Below are 22,202 nucleotides of genomic sequence, written 5' to 3'. Positions count from 1 at the left end.
GCTAATTGTAACATGCTCCCACCACCCAACAAAATCTCCAAAATCGCCTTCATGGACCAAAGTAGTAACCATTTAATTAAAACAGTTATTTACAATGGCAGAATCTGAAAACAGAGATACTGAAAAATAGACATAAAAGTCTTTTAAAGACTATACATACATGATTATCATTTATAAAATCAGTAAAACCTCATGTATCTGATACTTTACAGCACACCACTTTACATTTTTCTCATTTGGAATAAAGATCTCTCTAAATGAAATACTTTCCCGCCTCCTTAAGCCATGCTTTGAAAGTGCTTTCCCCTTCTCCTGCAGTGCCCATCTGTCAGGTTGTGAAATTTCCTTTACTTCTGCCAGTGGACACACTTACCCCTTGTTTAGCCTTCTCCTTTAGCCTGCTAAAGACTTGAAAACCAGATAGCCATGCTTGTTAGAATAGTTTGTAAATAAAGGAAACTAGAATTTTACTGAGTGGCTCTGAGGTGCACAGCTGTGAGTAAAATGCACAGGCTTTGGGAAGTGGCCTTTGTTCAGGTTTTCCACCTGGGATCTGGATTGGTAGGGATGCTAGGAAGTCAGGTGTCATGCTAGTTCAAAACAATCAGATATACCGACCATCCACTGATGAACTCTATGATGCAGCATGGATTTGTTATTCTTCTTTGAAGTAGGTGTACAGACTTTCTGGACTGATTTGAAATGGATATGATAGTCCACAGATCAAGTAAACAAACTGACACCTGTCACATATAGGAAGCCCTTTAAGAACTTAGGTGTTTTAAAGCCACAGGTCCCCCGCCCCCAAATTCAATCATCTGGAGATAATGTCAGTAGAAGACCACCCAGTAACCTCAGATGCCACAGCCATCTCATCCCACCTAGATTCTGCCAGTTCTGCCTGTGCTCTTGAAAGCTCCACATATCCCCACCCTACACCCAAACAGTTGAAACTTAGCCTGTGTCTCCACCAATTTACAGATGCAGGTACAGTTGTCTAAGGACATAGCATTTTCTCTTCAGATCTTGAAACCTAGACTATTGCTCCAAATGTGATGACACTTGGCATGTCTAAGGTCATTTAAGTTGAACAGCCACCAAGGCAGCATTGTATAGAGGTTAAGGTATCATCTCTGGAGTCATATTGCTTAGACTACGTCAGGTAACATCTCTGCTATGACAAGGTTGTAGCCATAGGGAAGAAGACTTCGTCTTTACAAGTCCAAGGTAGTCTTTGCTACTTCTGTTCCCTTTTTGCATGCTGGCTATCCAAAGTGGAGATCTACAAACAAAAAATCTTCCCAGCTGAGGAGGTGATGACTGGAGACACGGTCCTGAAGAACAGTAAGTGGGTTGAGCATCGGCTGGTCTCAGCCAATGGCTCCACTTGGGCCATATGCAGAGTCCTCAGTGAGGGCAGATGAAGCTTCAGTTGTCTTAAGAGTATAGAGTCATCATCTGCCACTGGACATAACAGGGAAGCAAATTACGGTCAGTTCAGTCCCACCTCTGACACTCAGTTAAAAGGTGCTTCATTTCTTGGTTACCAGGTCCCAGAGCCTGACACAGGACTTGGGGCCTCCTCCCGCTCACTTCTGGGAAGCCATGGAGACATGACATTAATGGATGGTTTAGCCAGAGGGACCACACCATCTGGTAGTAAGTATAAATCAACCTGAAATATAATCAACCTTGACTTCTCCTGGTGCCTATGAATGATGAGAGCCAAAGTACAGGCTGATTCTGTATTCAATTCCCAATGCCTGTTTTTTTTTCTCATGAATTCAATTTGGCATGCTCATGACAGCTGTGTGCAGCTGTGTGGACTGACTGGGTAGCAGAAATCCATTAGAGCATATTCTACACGTTTACATTTATGGGCTCATTTGTCTGACAGTTTTATGTGGGTGTGATGAACTGTCCCTCTAACTCACAAAGAGGTGACTTGTGGAGAAACAGTTCCACAGGCCAATTATATCCAAATGCTGCTGCTGCTGCTGCTGCTGCTGACAATGACAATGACAATGACGACGACGACGACGACGATGATGATGATGATGATGAAGCAAGTTACCAAAGGTGTCAAAGAAAACCCCAGAGTGAAATTCCAACAAGTTGGCCGCCACTCCCTGCAGACTACCTTGGACGGTCCTTGTGGAACCAGAGAAGGTCACGGCCAGAGACGATCTTAGGGAACACCTAGCCCAGCTCACTCATTTCATGCACAGGAAAGCCGAGGCCCAGAGACTTAATGTGATTTGCTAGTTACAAGGCCTGCTGTCGGTTCAACCCTGGTCTCAATCCAGTTTTCTTTCCATGAGAGCACCTTGCATTGCTGGAGCCTGCTCGGGCTGTGGGCTGTCCTCTTTCATTTACACACTCATGCTATCTTGCTCCCCCAGCTCCAAGCCCGCACTATGGAAGGATTGCTTGGGATTAGGAGGTGAGCTTGGGGATCTGAGATGGCGATGGGCTCAGAAGAGTCTAACCATTGCCCCTCCATCTGAATCTCACCTTCACACTCGAATATGGGAGTGATTGAGGGTTCCTATATCTTGGAAAGATATCCTATAAAATGGATATTTGAGGTCAAGGAAGAAACCCTAGCTTTTACTGGCCTTTCTAAGCGGCCCAAACATAGGCTGTGTTTCAGAAACAAGAGCAGATGATTTAACACCAGACCCCAATGTCTTTGCAGCAAACACTGCCTAGCACCATATCTGGCACATAACAGGTGCTCAATAAACCCATGCAGTTTGAATGATCAGGGAAGATCAGTGTCAGCACAGATTTGTCCTCTCCTCACTGACTCAACAAACACTTGTTAAGCACCTATAGCATGCAAAGCACTGTACGAGATTCGAGAAGAGGGTGCAGATGCTAGATTAGAATCCCTTCCCACATGGGGAATGCTAAGCCAGCTCATGACATGAGGTTTATTTCTGGCCTGTACACTCTTAGTCTGACACTGATCTCTTCAGTCCCACCCTGAGCAGGTTTCCTCATTCTCTGTACTCTACCTAGGACTGTATATGCTATTCTCTCTGGCCTGGGCCTTTCCTACTCTCCACTCTGTCTGCCTGGCTCTTTCTAACCTTTGACGTTTCGATTTCAGTGTCATCTCCTTCAGAAAGGTCTTTGTGGAACACGACTACCTAAGATTGTCTATGCTCAAGTTCATTGTTGGCTCAGGTCTTCAGACCTTCTATGTATGTACATACCCTCTGCAAGTAATTTTAAAGTTCCTCTCATGCATGACAGAGGAGGAGGCTAGTTCTACATACACTGGAAGAAGGCTTGGCCACATGACTTGCTTTGGACAACAGAATTAGTTGCAAGGCACGTTGTCCCAGGACTCCGAGACCTTGCAAGTTTAAGCTTGCTCCTCTGTGCTTCTGCCACTGTCCTGAGAAGGGCAAGCCTGGCTGAGCTTCCTCAGTGAATGTTCTAGTAAAGCTCCAGCTCACCCACAGATCACAAGGCAGCCAGCCAAGACCTGCTAACTTCCAGCCATATGACTGGGGAGCTAAATAAGTACAGTCATCACCACTGAAGTTATGTGAATTTGTCTCATGGCGTTATTGCAGTCACAGTCATTGGGTACACTGAATCGGCCTCCTGTTCCCTTCATATGTGCCTAGCACAGAGTGGGTACTAAATTAATATCTGATGGATGAATGAATGAATGAATGAATGAGTATAATGAATGCAATGCTACATCCCGAGCTCAGTAGAAAAGAGCCCCTCAAGCCCTTCTTCACAAGAGACTGGACTGACAGTGCCCCCTTTTACCTAAGATGTGTCAACCCCATGGAGAAAGTCTTACCTCTGTCTTCCGGAGGTATATCCCTTTGCCATCTTGGGTTAGGTTCTGGAAGACATCTGTGAAGGTGTAGCAGAGAGGAACATAGCTATTGTATGCATGTATACTGAAAACATTATGAACTAGTTCCTCCCCTTTGTCGCCGCACCTGGGAACCCAAGTTCAGCCTAAGTGCAACCACATGTGGCCACACTTATTATAAGTGCCCTCTCAAACCTTTGCCTCTGGAATGCGCAGGGTATAAATTAGTTTGGGTAGGTACAGCGAGGCTTCACAGGCTTGTAGCCAGCATTCCCCAAATCTCCCTGACCTGTCTTTTCTGCACTGGCTGCTGTCTTCCCTCCTGCTTGAACTGGGGACAGGTAGGCAATCCACGAGGAGTGCAGAGGAAGCCCCGGCCCTCCCTCCTTCCCACAAGCTCACCCTCCATCTTCACCACACGCAGCATCAAGAGGACAAAGCTGACAAAGTCCACTTGGAAGTTGGGGCCACCGTAGCGGATAAGCATCAGCTGGCAGATGTTATCGCCGAGCACAATTCCTGCATTGAACACAGGCTACCATGTGGGTGGTAGTGACCTCGTACCTAGCTCCCCTCCCACCTGAGGGCCTTTAAATAGTCCCTCCTTTTCTGGGACCTGAATCCTGATTGCATGGTAATCTTCTTTTAAGGGGTTCACTGTGAATTGTTTAATTGTTTAGTTCATTAATTTTATTTTATCTCCAGTCCCCATTCCTGCCCCCTTAGGCAACCAGCCTAAGGGAATCTTTTTATCAAGTGGGTTACTGGCCTTCCAGGCAGGAGGTAGTCTGTTAGGGGCCAAGAACATCTGCTGTGGAGCCTGATGTTCCTGGATTTAAACCTCAGGCAAGTTACCTAAGTTCTCTGAGCTTCAATTTCTTCCTCTGTAAAGTGGGGATTTTAACAGAGTGTTGTTGAAGATTAAATGAGAGTGTGGATATGCCAACCCTCAATAATTGTTAGCAACGATCATAGTGATTATAATAATCCATGTTTCTGTTATTTGCAGATTTATGTGTTTAAATCTCTAAACTCAAGGAGTAACTTTGCTGATTAGAATTACTCCACAATGTCACAGACACCCCTCCCCTCCCTGCCTGTTCGTCCCCTGCAACATCAGCTCCTTTTGTGCCTACCTGCATCCCTCGTGGCAGCCCGCAGCTGGGTCCAGTTCAGGCACCCTGACCTGTTAGTGTCTTGCTTGTGGAAAACATCCTGTGAAGAGCCCACACCAAAAGTTAAGGAAGCCAGGCATTTCCAAGCACCACCTAAGGGTCCCTCCGTGCCCCAGTGTCAATACTACAGAGGGCTGTTGGCGAGCATAAGCTCCACCAGCAGAGCCTGCTGCCAGAAATAGCAACATGACCAAAGACCCATGCCAGGACCCTACCACCTCTCCCATTTCTTCTTAAAGCTTCTGAGAAAGGGAGCAGTCTTTTGGTCTTGGGGAATAGACTGTCTAGGTAAATGTGCTTAATCTAAGCACATTATACAACCTTTGAAGGGCTTTCAACTTCATGACTCAGAAGACAAGGGGGAGAGTTGTGAGTACTGATTGGAAAAGTAGGAAAGAGCCAATTTATGAAGGACTTTAAATGCCACGCTGAGGTAAGTGGACTCCCTCTGAAAGCCGTGAGGAGTCTCATAAAGCTTTCAGTAAGAAAGTGACATGATCAGACGTGAGCTTCAGAGATTCGAGACACTATTGCAACAGGCTCTCTGAGTTTGTAAGGGAGAGAAGGAGGTCTCACTGGAGGGAGATGTGAGAAGGTTGGGGGAATGGTTGGGTATAAAGGGCAGAAAGGAAGAGAAGCAGGTTACATGCTTTGCAGAAGTGCCATTTCTGTGCCAACATGCAAGCAGGCGTGCTCAAGACTTGTTTTTACCTGGTAGAGCATCAGCTGCTTCCACAGATCCCTGAATTCCTGGATGCACAAGGTACCTGACTCATTAAGCTGATAACACAGTTAAGGTCAAAGCTGGCAGGGACGTTTCATTTACAGCTCTGGAGGCAGCAAGTGGCCCTCCCCACAGCAGTGTGCAATTTGTGGACAGTCCCATTCAATGTCAGATATCCCGAGTTGGCCTCCCCTGGCTGGTCAGTCCAGCCCAGAGCCCAGGACTACCACGCCCTTGCTAGGAAAGGATAGAACAAGACAGAACACAGCAGCACGGGGAGAAGTGCTGCTGATGGTGCTGAGGAGGGTGATGACAGTCGCTCCCACTGAGTGAAGCAGGATATTTTGGCATGGCCAATTTGATGTGCTTTAAATTAAAAAAACAATTCTTTTCATTATTGTTAAAACCATCTTAGGAAAGGAGTCAAGCACAGGTGGCTAAGGATGCCTCTTATATTCATTTAATGAAAAGTTAAAAGCTTAAGGGTTGGCCTTGTTGACCATGTGCCAATATCCTCGCATCAGAGAGATGGGGGTCAAAATACTACCACGTGCCAACTCTGTTTGAGCCCTTTCAGTGGGCCTAGCACTGAGTTACTCACGTCACCTATGTTACTTCATTTTCTGAGTTAAGTATGAACTCCTCATGGATGCTAACTTATGGATGATGAAATGAGGGCTTAGAGAGTATGAACTTGTCCAAGTTCATATAGCTGATGCTGAGGCTGGGGCCTGCTCCAAAGCCTGTACACCCGACTACCATCTCCCACTGTCCACGCCCTCTGCAAAGCTTCTGCAAAGACTGTTTTTTATATTTGCAACAACCCCATTCCCACCCGCACCCCACACACACTGCCCATTCTATATGCCTATCTGTAGTATGGATAACCAAACTTTAAATTGTCCATTTAGAAATGCAGAGGGTTTGCTAGAAAAATCACAGGCCTGAGATCCAGGAGAGCTGAGTTCATGGCATGTTGTTAAGTTTCCTGTGCTCCAGTTTTCTGACTTGTACATGGGGATAGCCGCTGCCTGGTCACCAAATGCAAAACTTAGGACCCTGAAGCTCTTGTTAAAGCTTCTTGAAAACCTGGAGAATTGTTGCTACCTACCACCCTGCAGCTGCCTCGTTCTCACTGTCAGGAAATAAGACCACTGTCATTAATAGCTAATATTGATTCTTTATTCTAGGACAGTTATGTCCTAAGCACTTTACATAGCTTATCCCATTTGCATTTTCACACTGATCCTATGGACTAGGCTTGAATACCATCTCTAAGCTGCAGATGGGGACCAGGCGGCACTCATGAGGCTAAGTGACTTGCCCAAGACAACTCAACTAGTAAGCGCTGGGGTTAGGATTCAAACCCAGGCAGCCTGGCTTCAAGGCAAAGCTCTCAATCAGCAGCATGCATCTTCCCACAAACCAGAAAAGATACGTCCAGTAGGGCCAGGATCCCCTGGCAGGCATCGCGGCTGAAAAGGGGCTTTGCGTGCCCCAGATCTGCAGAGGAACAGAAAGAGTCTGGATGGGGGCTAGCCCAGGATGGCATGGCATGGCCCTTTTCTGAACAGGACCAGACAGGGCTGCCTAGGCCAGCCACAGGTTCCAATAACCATCATTTATGGAAGGAGTAAAGAGTGAGAGCAGAAGAGAGAAAGAGAAAGAGAAAGAGAGAGAGAGAGAGAGAGAGAGAGAGAGAGAGAGAGAGAGAGAGAGAGAGAGAGGGCTTGGTGGTGATCTCTGCACAGAAGGAGCAGAGTAAAACCACAGGAGAACCCAATAGCAGCCTGGCTTTGTTTACATAATGGGTCAGAAGAATGATGGCCCTGAATACCCAGTGAGGGCCAGGATCATAGTTACAGGCTCCCAGCTTGTTCAAGCTCTCACCTGTTTAGGGGATGCTTTCCTCAGATATCTTGACAGATGGTCCGTCAATTATGGGTGCTCACTTTTTCACATGGATGGATAGCTCCATTCAGGAGAAACTCTTACGTTAATTCCAAAGAAATCTTCTGTAAAATTCACTCACTAGTCCTACTTCTGCCTCCATAAGAGGTATCAGTGGGTATTTGCCCCCTCTCAACATTTCTCCAACTGTTCCCCAGACGATGAGGTTTCTAAACCCTCATCACCCTCTTCTAGACCCTACACTTTGCCAGCATCTCTCTAAAATGTGCTACCAAGCCTGGAACACACTCCTTCAGATGCAATTTGATTAAGCAGAGTACAGCGGGTCTATCACTTGCAAAATTTTCAGTCTGCATTTTCCAAATTATGTTCCAAGGAAGACATTCTTCAGAGAAAGGGCTTTTAAGTTCAAACAAACTTGACATGCTTTATATCTGTAGATGCTTTTCTCCATTAATCATGCACCTTAGTATATAATAGGCACTAAGGAGCTAACAATGAAATTTTGTTTAACACAGAATTTCCGAAGCACAATTGACCACAGAACCTAACCCCTTCTATTATATTTCATGGAACACTTACTAAAAACTCTTGGTTTCTAATGTTTCTTGGAATGCAATTTCAAAAACACAAACCTACATGCTCCCACTAAATGCAGCCTGAATCTGGATTAGCTTATTTGGCAGCAATTTAAAACTATTAGCTCCTGTTAAGCTTGAGGTCAACTAAATTAACCAGATATCTTTCACATTAACTGCCACAAAAATGAGGCCTCTATTATTAGGAATGTGTGCAACCAATTTTTTTTTAAAAAATAACAAAATGGAAGTTTTAAATTATCATCCTGATTCTATTTCATCATTTTGGTTTGGGCACAGCTTGTAGTGAACATTCTGAATTTCAAGTCTGCTGTCTATGATAATGATTCCTCCCAGCACTGTGCCATCTGCACAGCTGATAAACCTACCTTCCATGTCTTCTTCTGAACCATTGATAAAAGTTGAGTAAGTGAAAGGGAACCAAGGGCAGAATCCAAAGACTCTCATCTAAACATTTAGACTCTCATCTGTAACACAGAATTATCCCTCTAGTTTTATGTTGATATAACGCTTGGGAATAGTGATAAGACTTATTAATACATCTTATATTGCTACTTTCCAACCTACATTTCATCACTTATCATTGGAGACTCAACCAAATATTTCACCAAAATCCCTGATCTATCAATCCAGAACCCCTCTCAGAGGACTAAATGAGAGCAATTTGTCCATACATTTTTTTGAAACCATTTTGCATACTTTTAATCAAGGCATTTAAAAAATTTTAAGTGTGCACAAGCCATCTTTTCTAGATAATTTCCCTAGAATTTTGGGGGGAGATGAGACAGAGGGAGGACACTTATATTTTATAATTTCTGGAGTCTCTTCTTCTGGTTCTTTTGCAATACTCAAATTTGGCTTTGAGAAACCATCTGGAAATTATTTCAAGACCTCAGTTAAACCATAGCCTGGACTGTAACTTACTTATTTGGGTTTGAAGCCTTGGCTTCATATAAAGGAGAAGCAATTACATATCTTAGGTAGCAAATATCTTTTAATTAATCTGTTCACTTTTTTCATTTTGAAATTCATTTTCCTCCCTGGAGAAACCATGTACTTTTCATTCAAGGTATACTTATAAAATATTTCTACATGGATTTAAACTTTCTTAATAATTCGTCCCAAGTTTCATCTGAAGGCATCCACACCACTCATTTGCAGTCCCCCTAGGTGATGTGCTTTCTCCTTCCAGATATTTGTAGGTTGATCAATTTAAACATGAGTTCATCAGAGGGCTCCCTGGTGGCTACTCAATACTTAATATTTATTTGCCAAGTTGAGGAAATAGGTACAGTTCTTCCACATGGAATTTATGCATCATGAAAGAAGTACTCAGCTATTCTCAAACTAGCAAAATAACAGAAATCTTCATTCTCACCCCCATATGCCTCTACATGCTCAAACTAAGAAAGAAAGAAAGAAAGAAAGAGAGAGAGAGAGAGAGAGAGAGAGAGAGAGAGAGAGAGAGANGAAAGAAAGAAAGAAAGAAAGAGAGAGAGAGAGAGAGAGAGAGAGAGAGAGAGAGAGAGAGAGAGAAAGAGAGAAAGAAAGAGAGAAAGAAAAACAATTTTCCAAGCTGCACAAATTCTCTTACTGCCTTGTCAGACCACATGACCCACCCTGGTGTAACACACTGCTGCTCAGGGGACCAGCACACAGTAATTCACATGTCCCACCAGAAGAAAGAGAAACAGACCCAGAGTTTAGAACAGCTGTGTCCCCTGAGTCCTATAGAGTAACTCTGAAATACTCACTGGACCAGGTCATGTGGTTCAGGATCTCCTGCAGTTGAGCTGCATTTATTTCTGGATACTGGAGTGGAAGCAGAGAGACAGGAGAAAATCGTCATCACCAGAGGCTTGTTAGATGCAAAGGGGCCACCGCTAAAGGGGGCTCTCCAGCACCTGCTCAGCACAGCACATATGCCATTTCTGGGCAGGATAAGTGACATCATTATGTTGCACAGAAGGAATGTGACTAGTCTTGCAATTAAATCTGCACTTTTATGAAAACTGTTAAAATAGTTTTTAACTGGGTGCCAAGTGCAGACACCCCAGCAGGGCAGGACTCTTAAGAAGTAGACTAAAAGAGAGCAGTGACTCTCACACTGGGGTCTATAGAGATGCTTCAGAAGTTGAGCAAACAATTTGGTTTCAATTTTATTCTTAATACAATATCCTCAGCCAAGACTCCAGATTTCAATTTTAGATTTGTCAGAAGCAACCCTCTACACGAAATTTAACTTGAAAATGTATTAATGAAATACAAGTATCACAAATTTGAACTTATAAAATGGATATATATTCATAATATACATAATATCTCTTTCATAGGTATTGTGATTCTCTATGAAATTTCACTTGATAAGAGGACTGCAGCAAAAAATATTTGGAAACCCCTGGTAAGGAGAAAAACTTTAATAAACAACACAGGTGAGATTCTGACATATCCTCTCTGGCGACATTGAGCAAACTACCAGGGGTGAACACGGGAGGGCAGGCAAGGTGTGAATGAAATCCAGAGTGTGGCTAAAACAAGGGGCTCATGCTCTTCCAGTTTTAATGACATCACTAAGATTCCCAACATATTTCTCCCTTTATTTCTAAATGGATTTATTGTCCTGCAGGTTGGGGACAGAGTGACCCTGCTAGCCTCCTGATCTAAATCAGCTCAAGGAAAGAACTCAAGGGGACCAAGTGTATAACCCAGGGCCCTCCTCCTTTCCAGACTTTCTTACCAGCCCCCCGCTCTAGGAAACCACCCAAGGGGTCTTTCCCCTGGGCTTCCCTTAATGGGCTTATCATTGCCATGTCCCCCACACTCCCAATACTGACTCCTGACTCTGCTATATTCCATTTTCTCAGGGATTAAAGATTAATATGGTTTCCCTACAACTAATCAACATAGCTTCCAAGAACAGATATGCATTTTACAGGAGCCTTCTAAAGACAATAGCTCCACTCATTTATCTAAAAACTTGAAGACTTGAATAGAAAGTGGCAGTTTGACAAATAGGTAGCCTTAAATCACAGTTTATATACAGGGTCACCAGGCAGATGCGAACACATCATCCATGGAATTATATGCTCCACTTTGTACCCTACTCCGCCCACCTCTGGTTACCACACCTGGTCAACTTACCTGTTCAAAGAGTTTGGTGAAGGATTCATCCTGCCCTTCAGTCAGGTCTACTATTTCCTGTAGGAATAGACACATAGAAAGACTTAGTCATTCGTCTGAATACATGGACTCTCGTGCACACACTCACGTTTCATAGATCCCAGGCCCCTGAAATCTAGGTTTGACCTTGAGCACCATCTTCAATGTTCTACCACAGGATTCACCCATCCCTTTCTTCCCCTATTCTTGCCACCTTCGGGGAAGTAGCAAACAGTGACTGGGCAGAAGAAATGTCAGGTAAAGAGAAGAAGAAGGAAGTAAAGGTATAACTCATGTACCTGGGGCTCTGGGCCCTGGAGGACAAGGACCTGACCAGAAGTGCAGTTCTCTTGGTGCAAAAACAAAAGAACCTGGGGACTCTTAGGGCACAACAGATAACGTAGTATGTGCGCCTCAGAGTAGGGTCTGCAGGATCTGTGGACCTCCTCCCCTAACCCCTAAACATGAGAGATAAAACCCACCACCCTGGCTTTAAACAGTCCCAGCCATGTGGAATTCCACCTGACCACTTACCTTTGGGAAGACAACACTGGAATTGCTGCCAATTTCACTGAGGAAAAACAAAAGGCAGAATTCCTTCTTGGGGATCATCTTGGGAACCTTTTGGCCAATCTTCTCCCTCCCTTGGGAACTCTTCCAAATTCCTTAGCTGATACAACCTGTGGGCCTGCCAGCTGTCACACCTCACCCCCCACTTCTCCTTGAAGTGTACAGTCCAGCCACACGGCACGGCACACTGCGTGTAACTCCTCACATGCCTGGTGCTCTTCCTCACATCCGTGACTGCGTTCATACTGAGCCCTCTGTCCGGCATGCACTTTACTTTCTCCCACCCTTATCTAATTATTCCTACTCATGTTTTAAGACACAGCAGTCTGACAGAGCAGTGAGGCCTCAGATCATGTCAAACAATCGATGGCTAAAACATGAAAAAAAAATGACAACTAGATTCTCAACACTGAAGGGCTGTCATGTCAAAACAACCACTAAGTTTGGCTGGGATGTGTGCATGCTGATTTGCCTGCATACACTGCTAGTTGATGACAGCCTCCCCTCATCTGAACCACCCCCCGTGCATCCCTTAGAAATCACCACCTCCCAGAAGCCACCCCTGCTTTCCCCAGGACCGTGGGAGGTTGGCTTACATGCTCCTCCGTGATGCTCTCCTAACACTTTGTGCAGATAAATGCTTGCCCTAGACACCGTATAACAAAAATAACTGCTCATGTGTCCATGTACTTTTCCAGACCTTGAGCTTCTGGAGGGCATGGGCCATGCCTGTCTCATCTTTTTTTCTGTAGCATCTAGCAGACTGCACCTCTGTTGCTAGAAGGATAGTGGGAGGAAGAAGGGGAGGATGTTCTCCATGAAGAGAGCTGCCCTGCTGCTCTCCCTACCGCGCTTCTGTGTTGGCCGCAGAGCCCCTGTCCTCTGCCATGTCCACCTCACCCTCCTTACCCTGGCCCCAGTGGACCCCAACCTCCGGGAGAGGCCTGCGCCCTTACTAAAAGATGTGCTTCCTGGAGAAAACTCTGAGGACGAACTCTGACTCCTGGCGGGTCTCCGCTGTGCAGGGCACGATGAGGTACGTCCCCGGCTCCAGCCACAGCTCCCGACTCACTTCCTTCTCTGTGACAAATGCCTCAGGCAAACTCAAGGGCTCATTTACCAAGAAGAACTCGCGGGGCAGTCGCCTCTGGTCATCATGTAACTGTGGGTGGAAGATAGAAGGGCACCAGTTGAGGTGATTACCCAGGGCCTACGGCCAGGCCTGGGGCTCTTGGCCAAGAGCCAGGACTAAGGTGGCCTCTTATTTGCCAAATCCAACCTGCCCCCATGGAGGATGGAAGAAAGGGGTGAGGAGCAGAGAGAGAAATACAGATTATGTCGGGAGTGGGCACATTTGCTAGAACCTATTTGGTGCTGAGTAAACACATATCAATTGATTTGCCATTATATTGAAAACAACATCGTATACAGAATAAAGTGAGAAATATCAGTGTGCCGGCGCTTTCTGAGTTAGGTCATTTGTCCACAGTCACCCAGCTGGTAAGAATCCCATCCAGGCTTGGAATTCAGGGCAACTGAGCTCCAATGTCCATGTTCTTTATACTATTTCCTGAGGCTGCCTCCATGTATGTGATACAGTTTCAAGGTTGATTATGACATGATTAAGGTCACAGATACAGATGGACCACCAACCATCTCCTCACCTACATCACAACAGCTACATAGAGATAAACTGGACATTCCAAGTCATCTCAGTGAGCACAGCCTTGCAACTGTGGGGAAAGGGGACAGGACAAGCGCTCAGACGTGCATCCGGGCTCTGCTTCTGACATTGCCTGGGCGTGTGTTTTGTTTTATCGCATATTCATTCTCTCTCTCTTCATGTCTCCCTTTTATTTCTCTTTCTTGCTCCCTCTTCCTTTGCTCTCACTCAGGGCGGTGGAGGAAGAGGAGGTCCATATGGAAGGTCTTCTCTCCAGTGCATAAACAACTGCTAACAAAGACACTACACATCCTCACAAAGACATATTTCACAGATTCCAATCGGGGCTGAAGCAACAAAATGTATCTCTTGATAACATATGCTTTCTTATAGCAGCCAATGAGAACTAGGGAATCATTCTATTGCCATCTTTGCCTTGGCTGCCAGGAATCTCAGAACTAAACTTTATAATCAGCCATGCTAGCTGTCCTAGGTTTAGTTTTCCTGGTAGAATCAAGTGCATACCTCGCCCTCATTCATTAATTGGGTTGTCGGAAAAGTCATGACGTATTTTTTCTATGTTTTCCACTGCAAAAATGCATCATGACTTTTCTGACAATCCAATATTATTTTTCTTGCCTTTTAAATTTTAACTGGCTTAGAGTTTTGCTCTGTTCACAATTTTATTGTAGGTTGACCCAAATTCTGTTTAGAAATAGGCATGATATAAATCACATTTTCTTTTTAAATTAATAGGCAACTTTGGGATCACTCACTCAGGAGTTCCCACAGGAGGTACAAAACCAAAACCAACTCAAGACACCCAACGCAAAATGGTTTCTTTATAAAAATCTTTTTATATTGTTTAGTCCAACCTTAGAAAATTAAGTTTTTCACTCCTGCTTTCTTTGGGAAACAAAATAATAGCTGCCACCCTTCAGAAGCTGGGATGCCTTAGGCCTTCTTAACTGATCCCTCCAGGCTGTCACTGCAGCTGAATACAGAGCTGTTGTCCTCTGCCCATGTTTCTGTCCCATTTTCCAATCCTTTGTCCCTTATCCCCAAAGAGGGAAGTGGCACGGTCTCCTGATGTCCCATATGTTATAGATCTATTTTCTTATGGGCTTCATAACTCAGGTGAGGTTGTGATTTATTAGCCTTCCTATGCGGTGACAGTCTGCAATATTATCCCTAGGTATTTATGTAGGGATTTAATGGATTCTAAGATTTATCATTCCTACATCAGGACCAGAGACCTCCCTGTAGATGCATAAGGATTTCTTGGGGTCCTTGGATAAAAACGAACAGCAGAAACTCTTTACTTCCAGATACGTAGGCAGTTGGCATTATTGTCAGACATTCTCATAGATGGTTACAAAAGGTTGCTACAGTCACCAAACCTCACAGTGGCTTAGCCACTTATGACACTACTCCAAACCAGGGCTAGCTGATCAAGTGTGGAACTCACCTTGTTCATCTGAAAAACAAAAAAAGAGAGACCTCATTAGGCAGAGAATCCAGCTCTTTCACAAGCACATACTCTAATGGAGGCTGATAAACAAGAAGACTCTAGGGGCGACCGGTTGCCGGTTCAATCCCCGCATGGGCTATGGAGCTGCACCTCCACAACTAGATTGTTTCTTTCTTTTTTTTAGCTGAGCCATCCTGCCACCTGTTGGTAGCTCAGCAGCTGCTCAGCTCGGGCTGGGCATCAAACCGTTGTTGCTCAGAGCTCAAACTCTTGAGCGAGCTCTTAACCAACTGAGCCACTCGGCCGCCCCCCCACAACTAGATTGAAGACAACTACTTGACTTGGAGCTGATGGGTCCTGGAAAAACACACTGTTTGCCAATAAAATTTCTAAAAAAAAATTTTTTTAAAAAGAAGACTCTACCCGGAGACCCCCTCTCTTTCTATAAGACTTTCTGTTCTAGTCAGTGCCAGTTTAATCTATCATCATCAGGAATTCTGAAAAAGGGAGAGGGAAGGCACCCTTGGCTTTTTGGGAGAGAAAAAGGAAACCAGTATTAATTGCACCAGCTATGTGCCGGGCCAGAGGAGAAGCACTGCCACCTGAGCCTTTACTCTAAATATCATTGTCCCCATTTTACAGATGAAGAAACTGATGCTCAAGTGCAAAGAGGTGGCTTGCTCTAGGTTACACATCCCTAAGGGGCAGAGCCAGGATTTGCATTCAGGCCTGTGAGTAGACAGAGGCGGGCGGTGAAGAGGACAGGAAACAGGAAAAAGAGGACACCCGGAGACCCCATGTGAGGTTGCGTGCCCCAGAGGCCCACCTACCCTGAAGAGGTAGAAGCCGATGGCAAGGTGAGGCTTCTGGTTGCGGTGCCTGTGCCTGGGCTTCTGGAGCAGGGACACCAGCACGCTACATGGCATCAGAAACATCCTGCCCTCCTGGGGCCTCCAGACAGACAGCAGGAATTGCGGGTTTTTCCAAAAGGTGTCTGGGGCAGAACAAAACAAGGGGAAACAGCTCCTCGGCTGCCCTGGCGTGTTGCCCCCCTAAAGTCACTGAGAGGTGCACAGACCCAGGGCACCCCTCCCAGAATCCCCACCTGGAGGTCCATCTGGACAGAGTCGGGTCTCTTTGGCTTCAGCTCTATCCTGACTCCCGTCTCACCTCTATTACCCCCAGGTTCTCCTACAGACACACACTATTCTCAGAGCTGTAGCCCCTGTGCCCAGCACAGTGCCCGGCACAGACTTTGTGCCCCATAAATGTTTGCTGCCCAAGTAAACGACTGTATTAACTAACTGAGGAGAATGTGCCCCTGGTCCCAAGGGAATCTGCATTTTAAGGGAACCGAGCCTTAGCTTAGGGCAGCTTCATGCTTTGGGATGAACACTGCGGGGGGAGGGAGACACCAGAGCTCAGGCCACCCAAGCCCTCTGAGATCATATTCCACAAGTCTTTCTTTCCAAAGGGGTTCCTCAGTACCTCCATTGTGAAGGAAAAGATAGTCACCGAACCTTCCATTTTGAGAACTGAGACACATTTGTCTCCTATAACTGATGACCTGGGAATCCTTGATCCCTACTAAACTCTAGGTAAGAAGGGCCTGATACATATGATATCATTACTATTTCAGTCCTGCCTGTTAAGGGGTGTTTATTTCAGCATATCGATCATCTTGTCCCCACCCCAAAGCAAGATTTATTCCATCCTTTTACCCTGCACATGTGCCTGTGGCTCCCTGGTACTAATAAGAAAAAAGTACCCTCTGGAAAGACACAGCCTTGAAAGGCTGGCAGCTTGACTGAGATTTCCATGCCTTTGTGTAAATTAGGACCAAAGATGCCCCATCTTCTCAGTGGACACAGCCCAGGGCCAGAGCGAATAGCTTAGCCAACAGAGCCCCTTACCCCTCAACTGGATGCCTTTTGCAGGCCCAAGCTACACAACCATCCACAGTGGCTCTGCCTGCATCCCCACACTTATCCGGAAAAGCTGCCACTTTAAACCCAAGAACCCTGGCTCCTGTGCATATGCTCACCTTGGGGTGACCTCCTCGGACCACCAGCTGTGGTCCCCTTCTCCCATCTCCCCTCCTGCATGGTGTAGGACCACTTCTGGCCCACCTCCTGACTCAGCAGGCCTGGGGTCAGTTTACAGATGACCAGAAGCCTGAAATGTACTTTAAAGTCCCTGAGTGTCATCCTGTAGAGAGAAAGAGGGAACAGCACAAAGAGACGAATGAGATGATGTCTCATTATCAGGACCAAAGCAGAGGCTGGAACTAAGCAGTGGGCATCCCAGCCCCCCCCCCCCATCCACCATGTCTGTGTGCAGAGCTGAGCGTGTCAGTGGGGCTGGCTAGACCAGTGCAAGGCTCCATCACAGCTCGGTGGAGCCACCGAGGCACCCCTCCCTGTGGCTAGAGACAGCCTTGTACAACGGCTGCGTGGGAATGTTTCTATTTTGCTGGTTGCAGTGATAAAGATGAATCGAGACACTCATAATTCGTCAGTTGATTATAGATGTTCAACAAGAATTGCACAAATCAGTTCTCAGTCATTAACTAATAACAAATCTTCACCCCTACTTGCTAACTTTGCAATCAAGGCATGCTGTTTGGACTGTGATGCTCAGTTTATTTATCTGTAAAGTGAAAATAATAGTATTTTCAGGGATCTTGAGTTCAGTGATCACGTCAAAAGAGAGAAGGCCACAGCAGTCTGGAAAGGATGGGTAATGGAAAGGAGAAGTCCATGGGAACAAGGGCGGAAGTTGACAGTAAGGGTGAAAAGCAAAGGGAAAGGGGGAGAGGTGGGCCTCATGTCAGACACCCAGAAGCAGCACCAGCTCAGGGCATCTGGATGACATTTTATAATAAGAGGAGAATGGCTTTGGAGTGGGTGGGAGTAATGCTATTTTGCTCTGGAGGGCGCAGCTAAGGTGGCTTACAATTTGGCAAGACTTTGTAGTCCCTTCTTTCCTTACTTCCTTCTTAGGCCAGGAAAGGCACAGCCTTGGGATTGCATGTACTGAGGGATACGACAGCAGAGTGGAAGTCAGAGAGGATGCGGTCACCCCCACGCTCTGCTCTGAGCGCCCACTGAGCTCCACGCCAGTGGTCACCCACCTCGTCACACAGACTGTGACTGATCATTTGCAGGGGCTATTTGCCCTGCTCGACTCTGAGCACCTAAAGCATCTTCTTGATTTCTGCATAAGAGATGATTGGCATACGTAAGGCACCCAATAAATCTTTGCTGGTTGGATGACCAAATGTAAGCCAGGGCATTTGTCCCAAGTCCCTGAGTCAAATACCAAAATTCTCCATCATCATCTTTTCTCAGCAGCACAATCTTCTCCTTGGGGCACAGTAACTCCCAGGTACGTGAGCTGAAAACAGAAAAGAAATGTTTCCATGGGGAATGAAGGGGCTGTGCAGGACGTGTGAGAAATTCTTTAGTAAATGCTCTATAGTGTTGTTATTTATTCTCATCTTCATGCTGCTTTGCAGACAACTAAATCTCACATCCTGTAATATAAAAAGCAACATGTAACATTAATTCATCACTCGCTATGAGCCAAGTTCTGGGCTGGGCTCTTGACATACTTTATTTCATTTAAGGCTAACAACAACTTTGTAAGGTAAGGTTTTTTTGTTGCCATTTTAGAGATTAGGAAACTGAGGTTAAAAGAAATTAATTTACTTACTTGAAGTCATAAAGCTATTCAGTGTCAGAACTAGCATTTGAACCTACATTGGAATTACTTATTTTCAAAGCCCATCATTTTGGACTTCTGTTTGTGGCCCTGAAGGAGTAAGGCTTTCCTGTGTCACTTTCACATCATAAACTAAAAATGGGACAAAATATAAGAAACATCTGTTTTCAGACATTAGACAGCAGGCAGCACAGGACTGTGACCCAGATAGGCGGGAAACAACTGAGGTGAGCCCTGACATCACCTGAAAGTAATTCCCTGGGCAGTGGTGCAGGGACGTGAAATCCAAAAAGAACCTAGTCTTACTGAGTGCAAGAGACAGAGTCTGGAGTTCAGAGTGGTCAAGGCAGCTAGAAATTGCTGGGGAAAGTGCCTGAGAGGAGAGGGCTATATAAAGGACCTCCAGAGAGCTCCATAGGGGTTCCCTTGAATCTTTGGCTGAAATCAAATCTGTGCATACATAAAGTAAAACCTCATTAGACTGTGGACTATATGCAGAATAATTCTCAGAGCTGACACAGGGCTGGGAATCCTTTGAATTCCCAGCAGCCAGAGTTGAAAGACCTTGTTGCATACATGGGGTCTTTAGAAGAGATCCCAGAGGGTCAACACCTTAATAGTGGGGTCAATTTATCTCTGAAATAAAGATTTCCCTTTATCTGTCCCCAAAGTTCTTTAAAACAAAACTTCAAAGTGTCAAAAATAATCCCTAGGCAACTTAACTAGCTGTCAGAAAAAGCCCAATGTTCTTTAAAGGAATGCAGCAAAATTCAGCACTCAGAAAATGAAATTTACAATGTCCAGCATCCAATAAAAAGTGACTAGGCATGTGAAACAGTAGAAAACGTGGTCCGTGACCAGGAATAAAAACAGTTGAAACAGACAGAAATGAGAGAGATGATGGAATTAGCAAATAAAGACATTTAAAAAGCTATTATATGTTCCATAGTCTCAAGGTTATAGAGGGAACTATGGACATAATGGGAGAAGTAGAAGATATTATCAAATGCAATCTCTAGAATTAGAAAATATAATATCTAAAATGAAAAATATACTAGATGAGATTAACAGCTGATTAGACACTGTGAAATAAAAGCCTATCATTTTATTTAATCCTCACCACACCTCTGGCTCAGAAATGAAAACCTTGCCCAAGATCACACAATAACAAAACTAATTAAATCCATCATCTATCTTTAATATAAGTACTTGTTCTTCCATGAAACAAACCAAAACCAACATTGTCATGATTCTATATTTTGGTAACACTTTAAAATTTATATATATATGCCTTTTTCCCACATAGATCCAGTTCTTCTGACAATTCTCTTTAACATATAACAAATCTAGTGTAGCACATTTTATGGGGAGTAGAATTCAACTTATTTTTCTGAGCCTTCATTTCTTCATCTATAAAAATTATTATGTGATAGTGGATATGTGGACATGTTTCTGTACTTTAAAGTGTTATGCAGAGTCAAGTATTATAATCTTCATAGCAAGAAGAAGGACTTTATCACCTGGTCTTGCTTTCTGACTACAGCAAAATCTCTAGTTTGTAAAGCCCACATCCCTTTAGCGTTGTCTTTAGGCAGGAACAATGTAAATGTAGGCATTTAATCAGCATGCCCAGAGGTCACTCGATGTAACCAGGGTATAGGGACCAACCTGGACCTGGGTACCTCTGACTCAAAAAGCCCAAGTGCCCTGAACGATGCCTCGGAAACAACACTGGACTAGACAGCCACAATGTACACTGAGCCATGCTGTGAGACCTTAAGTAATTCACTTAACCTAAGCATCAGCTCCCTCACCAGTAAAATGGGAATAAAACTACCTACCTTATAACAGCATTGTTTGGAAGATTAAATGAGATAATAGGACTTAGCACAGTGCTGGCAAGCTCTCAATAAACATTAACTTTAATTACTATAATGAAAGAGAAAACAATCTACCTATCATTAAACATTTTATAAATGTGAGAGATTGACCTTCACAATCTGAAAGCTTTCCTGATCCAGCCTGAAGCCAAAGAAAGAACACCTTTGAATTTGTGTGCAGGTTGGCACCTTCCTTGGCGGGCTTCACCTACGCCTTCTTCACCCCTCCCAGCCCGTCTAGGAAGTTCACCTGTCACTCCAGTCTCCTTTCCATTCCACATGCCCCCAGGGGTTCCGCAGCTTGACTAGATATTCAGGTCCATGTTTGCAGGTCACCTGCACAAAAGGAGAAGCAGTTCAGGTGGGGTGGGCTGAGTGCCAACTTCAAATGTCACAGGTATCTGGGTGACATTCATACTTGCAGATGAGACCTTGAAACGGGAGCTCAAAGGCCCTGAGACTGGTAGAGGAGAAAATGACTTTGCCACTTAGTAGCCGTGAGACCTAGGGCAAGTTGCTTAACCTCTCCGGGATTATATCCTGATCTGTAAAATGAAGCTAATAGTCGCATCTGCTATAAAGCATTGAATGGTGCCCCCCAAAAGACACGTCTACCCCAGAACCTGTCAATGTGATCCTATTTGTAAAAAAAACAAGGTCTTTGCAGATGCAATGAAGTTAAAAATCTTGAGAGGAAATAGTCTTGGATTAGGGTGGGTCTTAAATCCAACAACAAGAAAAGAAGGGAAGAAGTCACAGAGGAGAAGGCCAAGATGGAGGCCAAGGTTGGAGCTATGCCTTCCAAGACAAGGAATGCTGGGAGCCAGTAGTTGTAAGAGGCAAGGAAGGATTCTCCCCTAAACATTTTGTGGGGAGTGAGGCCCTACTAACATCTTGATGTCAGACTCTGGCCTCCAGAGCTGTGAAAGAATATATTTCTGTTGTTTAAGCCACACAATTTGTGGTAGTTGGTTATGGCCACCCCAGGGCACTAATACACCTACTCATGGGTTGTTGTAGGGAATAAGTGAGTTAACATTTATAAAGCAGTTAGGACAGTAGTTAGCACATTGCAAGTGCTAAATTTTGTTAAATATTCTTAAATAAATATAAAACAAAATATATAAACACATATTAACAAATTATAAATTTTGCTAAATAAATATGAAAATAAGTTAAAAGTTCTTGGTACACACACAAACATGATTGATGGAGATCTAGGTAGAAGAAGCCAGGTATGAGTTGAGTTCAAGAAATTTGAAACAAAATTAAAGGGAATTGGAAGACTTTGGGCAAGTCAAGCTTTCTAGAGAATATCGGGGGTTCTTTAAGACTGAATCTACTGATTTCTTATCCATACTTTGTGCATGCTGCTGCCTCTGCCAGGAATTCTTTCTTTCCTCATACAAATCTACCCATCTTTCAAGGACCAGTTTCATGTCACCTCCTCTATAAAGTCTTTTCTGACTCCACTCCCACCCAA

General features: G+C 44.6%; 1 protein-coding gene across 1 annotated transcript in view; it reads right to left on the bottom strand.

Annotated features, from left to right (window-relative positions):
- Nucleotides 1-202: 202 nt before the first annotated feature.
- Nucleotides 203-22,202, bottom strand: part of CAPN14 (calpain 14) — a 33,197-nt gene continuing 11,197 nt past the window's right edge. The window contains exons 8-22 of the mRNA XM_019667281.1: nucleotides 20,970-21,055; nucleotides 18,438-18,512; nucleotides 17,161-17,324; nucleotides 15,947-16,110; nucleotides 15,114-15,122; nucleotides 12,939-13,144; nucleotides 11,947-11,983; nucleotides 11,395-11,451; nucleotides 10,008-10,065; nucleotides 7,182-7,246; nucleotides 5,731-5,799; nucleotides 4,981-5,059; nucleotides 4,247-4,363; nucleotides 3,827-3,882; nucleotides 203-1,464 (exon numbers count right to left, since the gene is read on the bottom strand). Of these exons, the coding sequence (XP_019522826.1) occupies nucleotides 1,438-1,464; nucleotides 3,827-3,882; nucleotides 4,247-4,363; nucleotides 4,981-5,059; nucleotides 5,731-5,799; nucleotides 7,182-7,246; nucleotides 10,008-10,065; nucleotides 11,395-11,451; nucleotides 11,947-11,983; nucleotides 12,939-13,144; nucleotides 15,114-15,122; nucleotides 15,947-16,110; nucleotides 17,161-17,324; nucleotides 18,438-18,512; nucleotides 20,970-21,055 (1,269 nt within the window). The 3' untranslated portion in view covers nucleotides 203-1,437. The remainder of the gene's footprint in view (nucleotides 1,465-3,826; nucleotides 3,883-4,246; nucleotides 4,364-4,980; nucleotides 5,060-5,730; nucleotides 5,800-7,181; nucleotides 7,247-10,007; nucleotides 10,066-11,394; nucleotides 11,452-11,946; nucleotides 11,984-12,938; nucleotides 13,145-15,113; nucleotides 15,123-15,946; nucleotides 16,111-17,160; nucleotides 17,325-18,437; nucleotides 18,513-20,969; nucleotides 21,056-22,202) is intronic.

This window comes from Hipposideros armiger, unplaced genomic scaffold (genome assembly GCF_001890085.2).
Source record: "Hipposideros armiger isolate ML-2016 unplaced genomic scaffold, ASM189008v1 scaffold_493, whole genome shotgun sequence".
In the NCBI taxonomy this organism is placed as follows: domain Eukaryota; kingdom Metazoa; phylum Chordata; class Mammalia; order Chiroptera; family Hipposideridae; genus Hipposideros; species Hipposideros armiger.
This window is presented reverse-complemented; position numbering and strand designations above follow the sequence as displayed.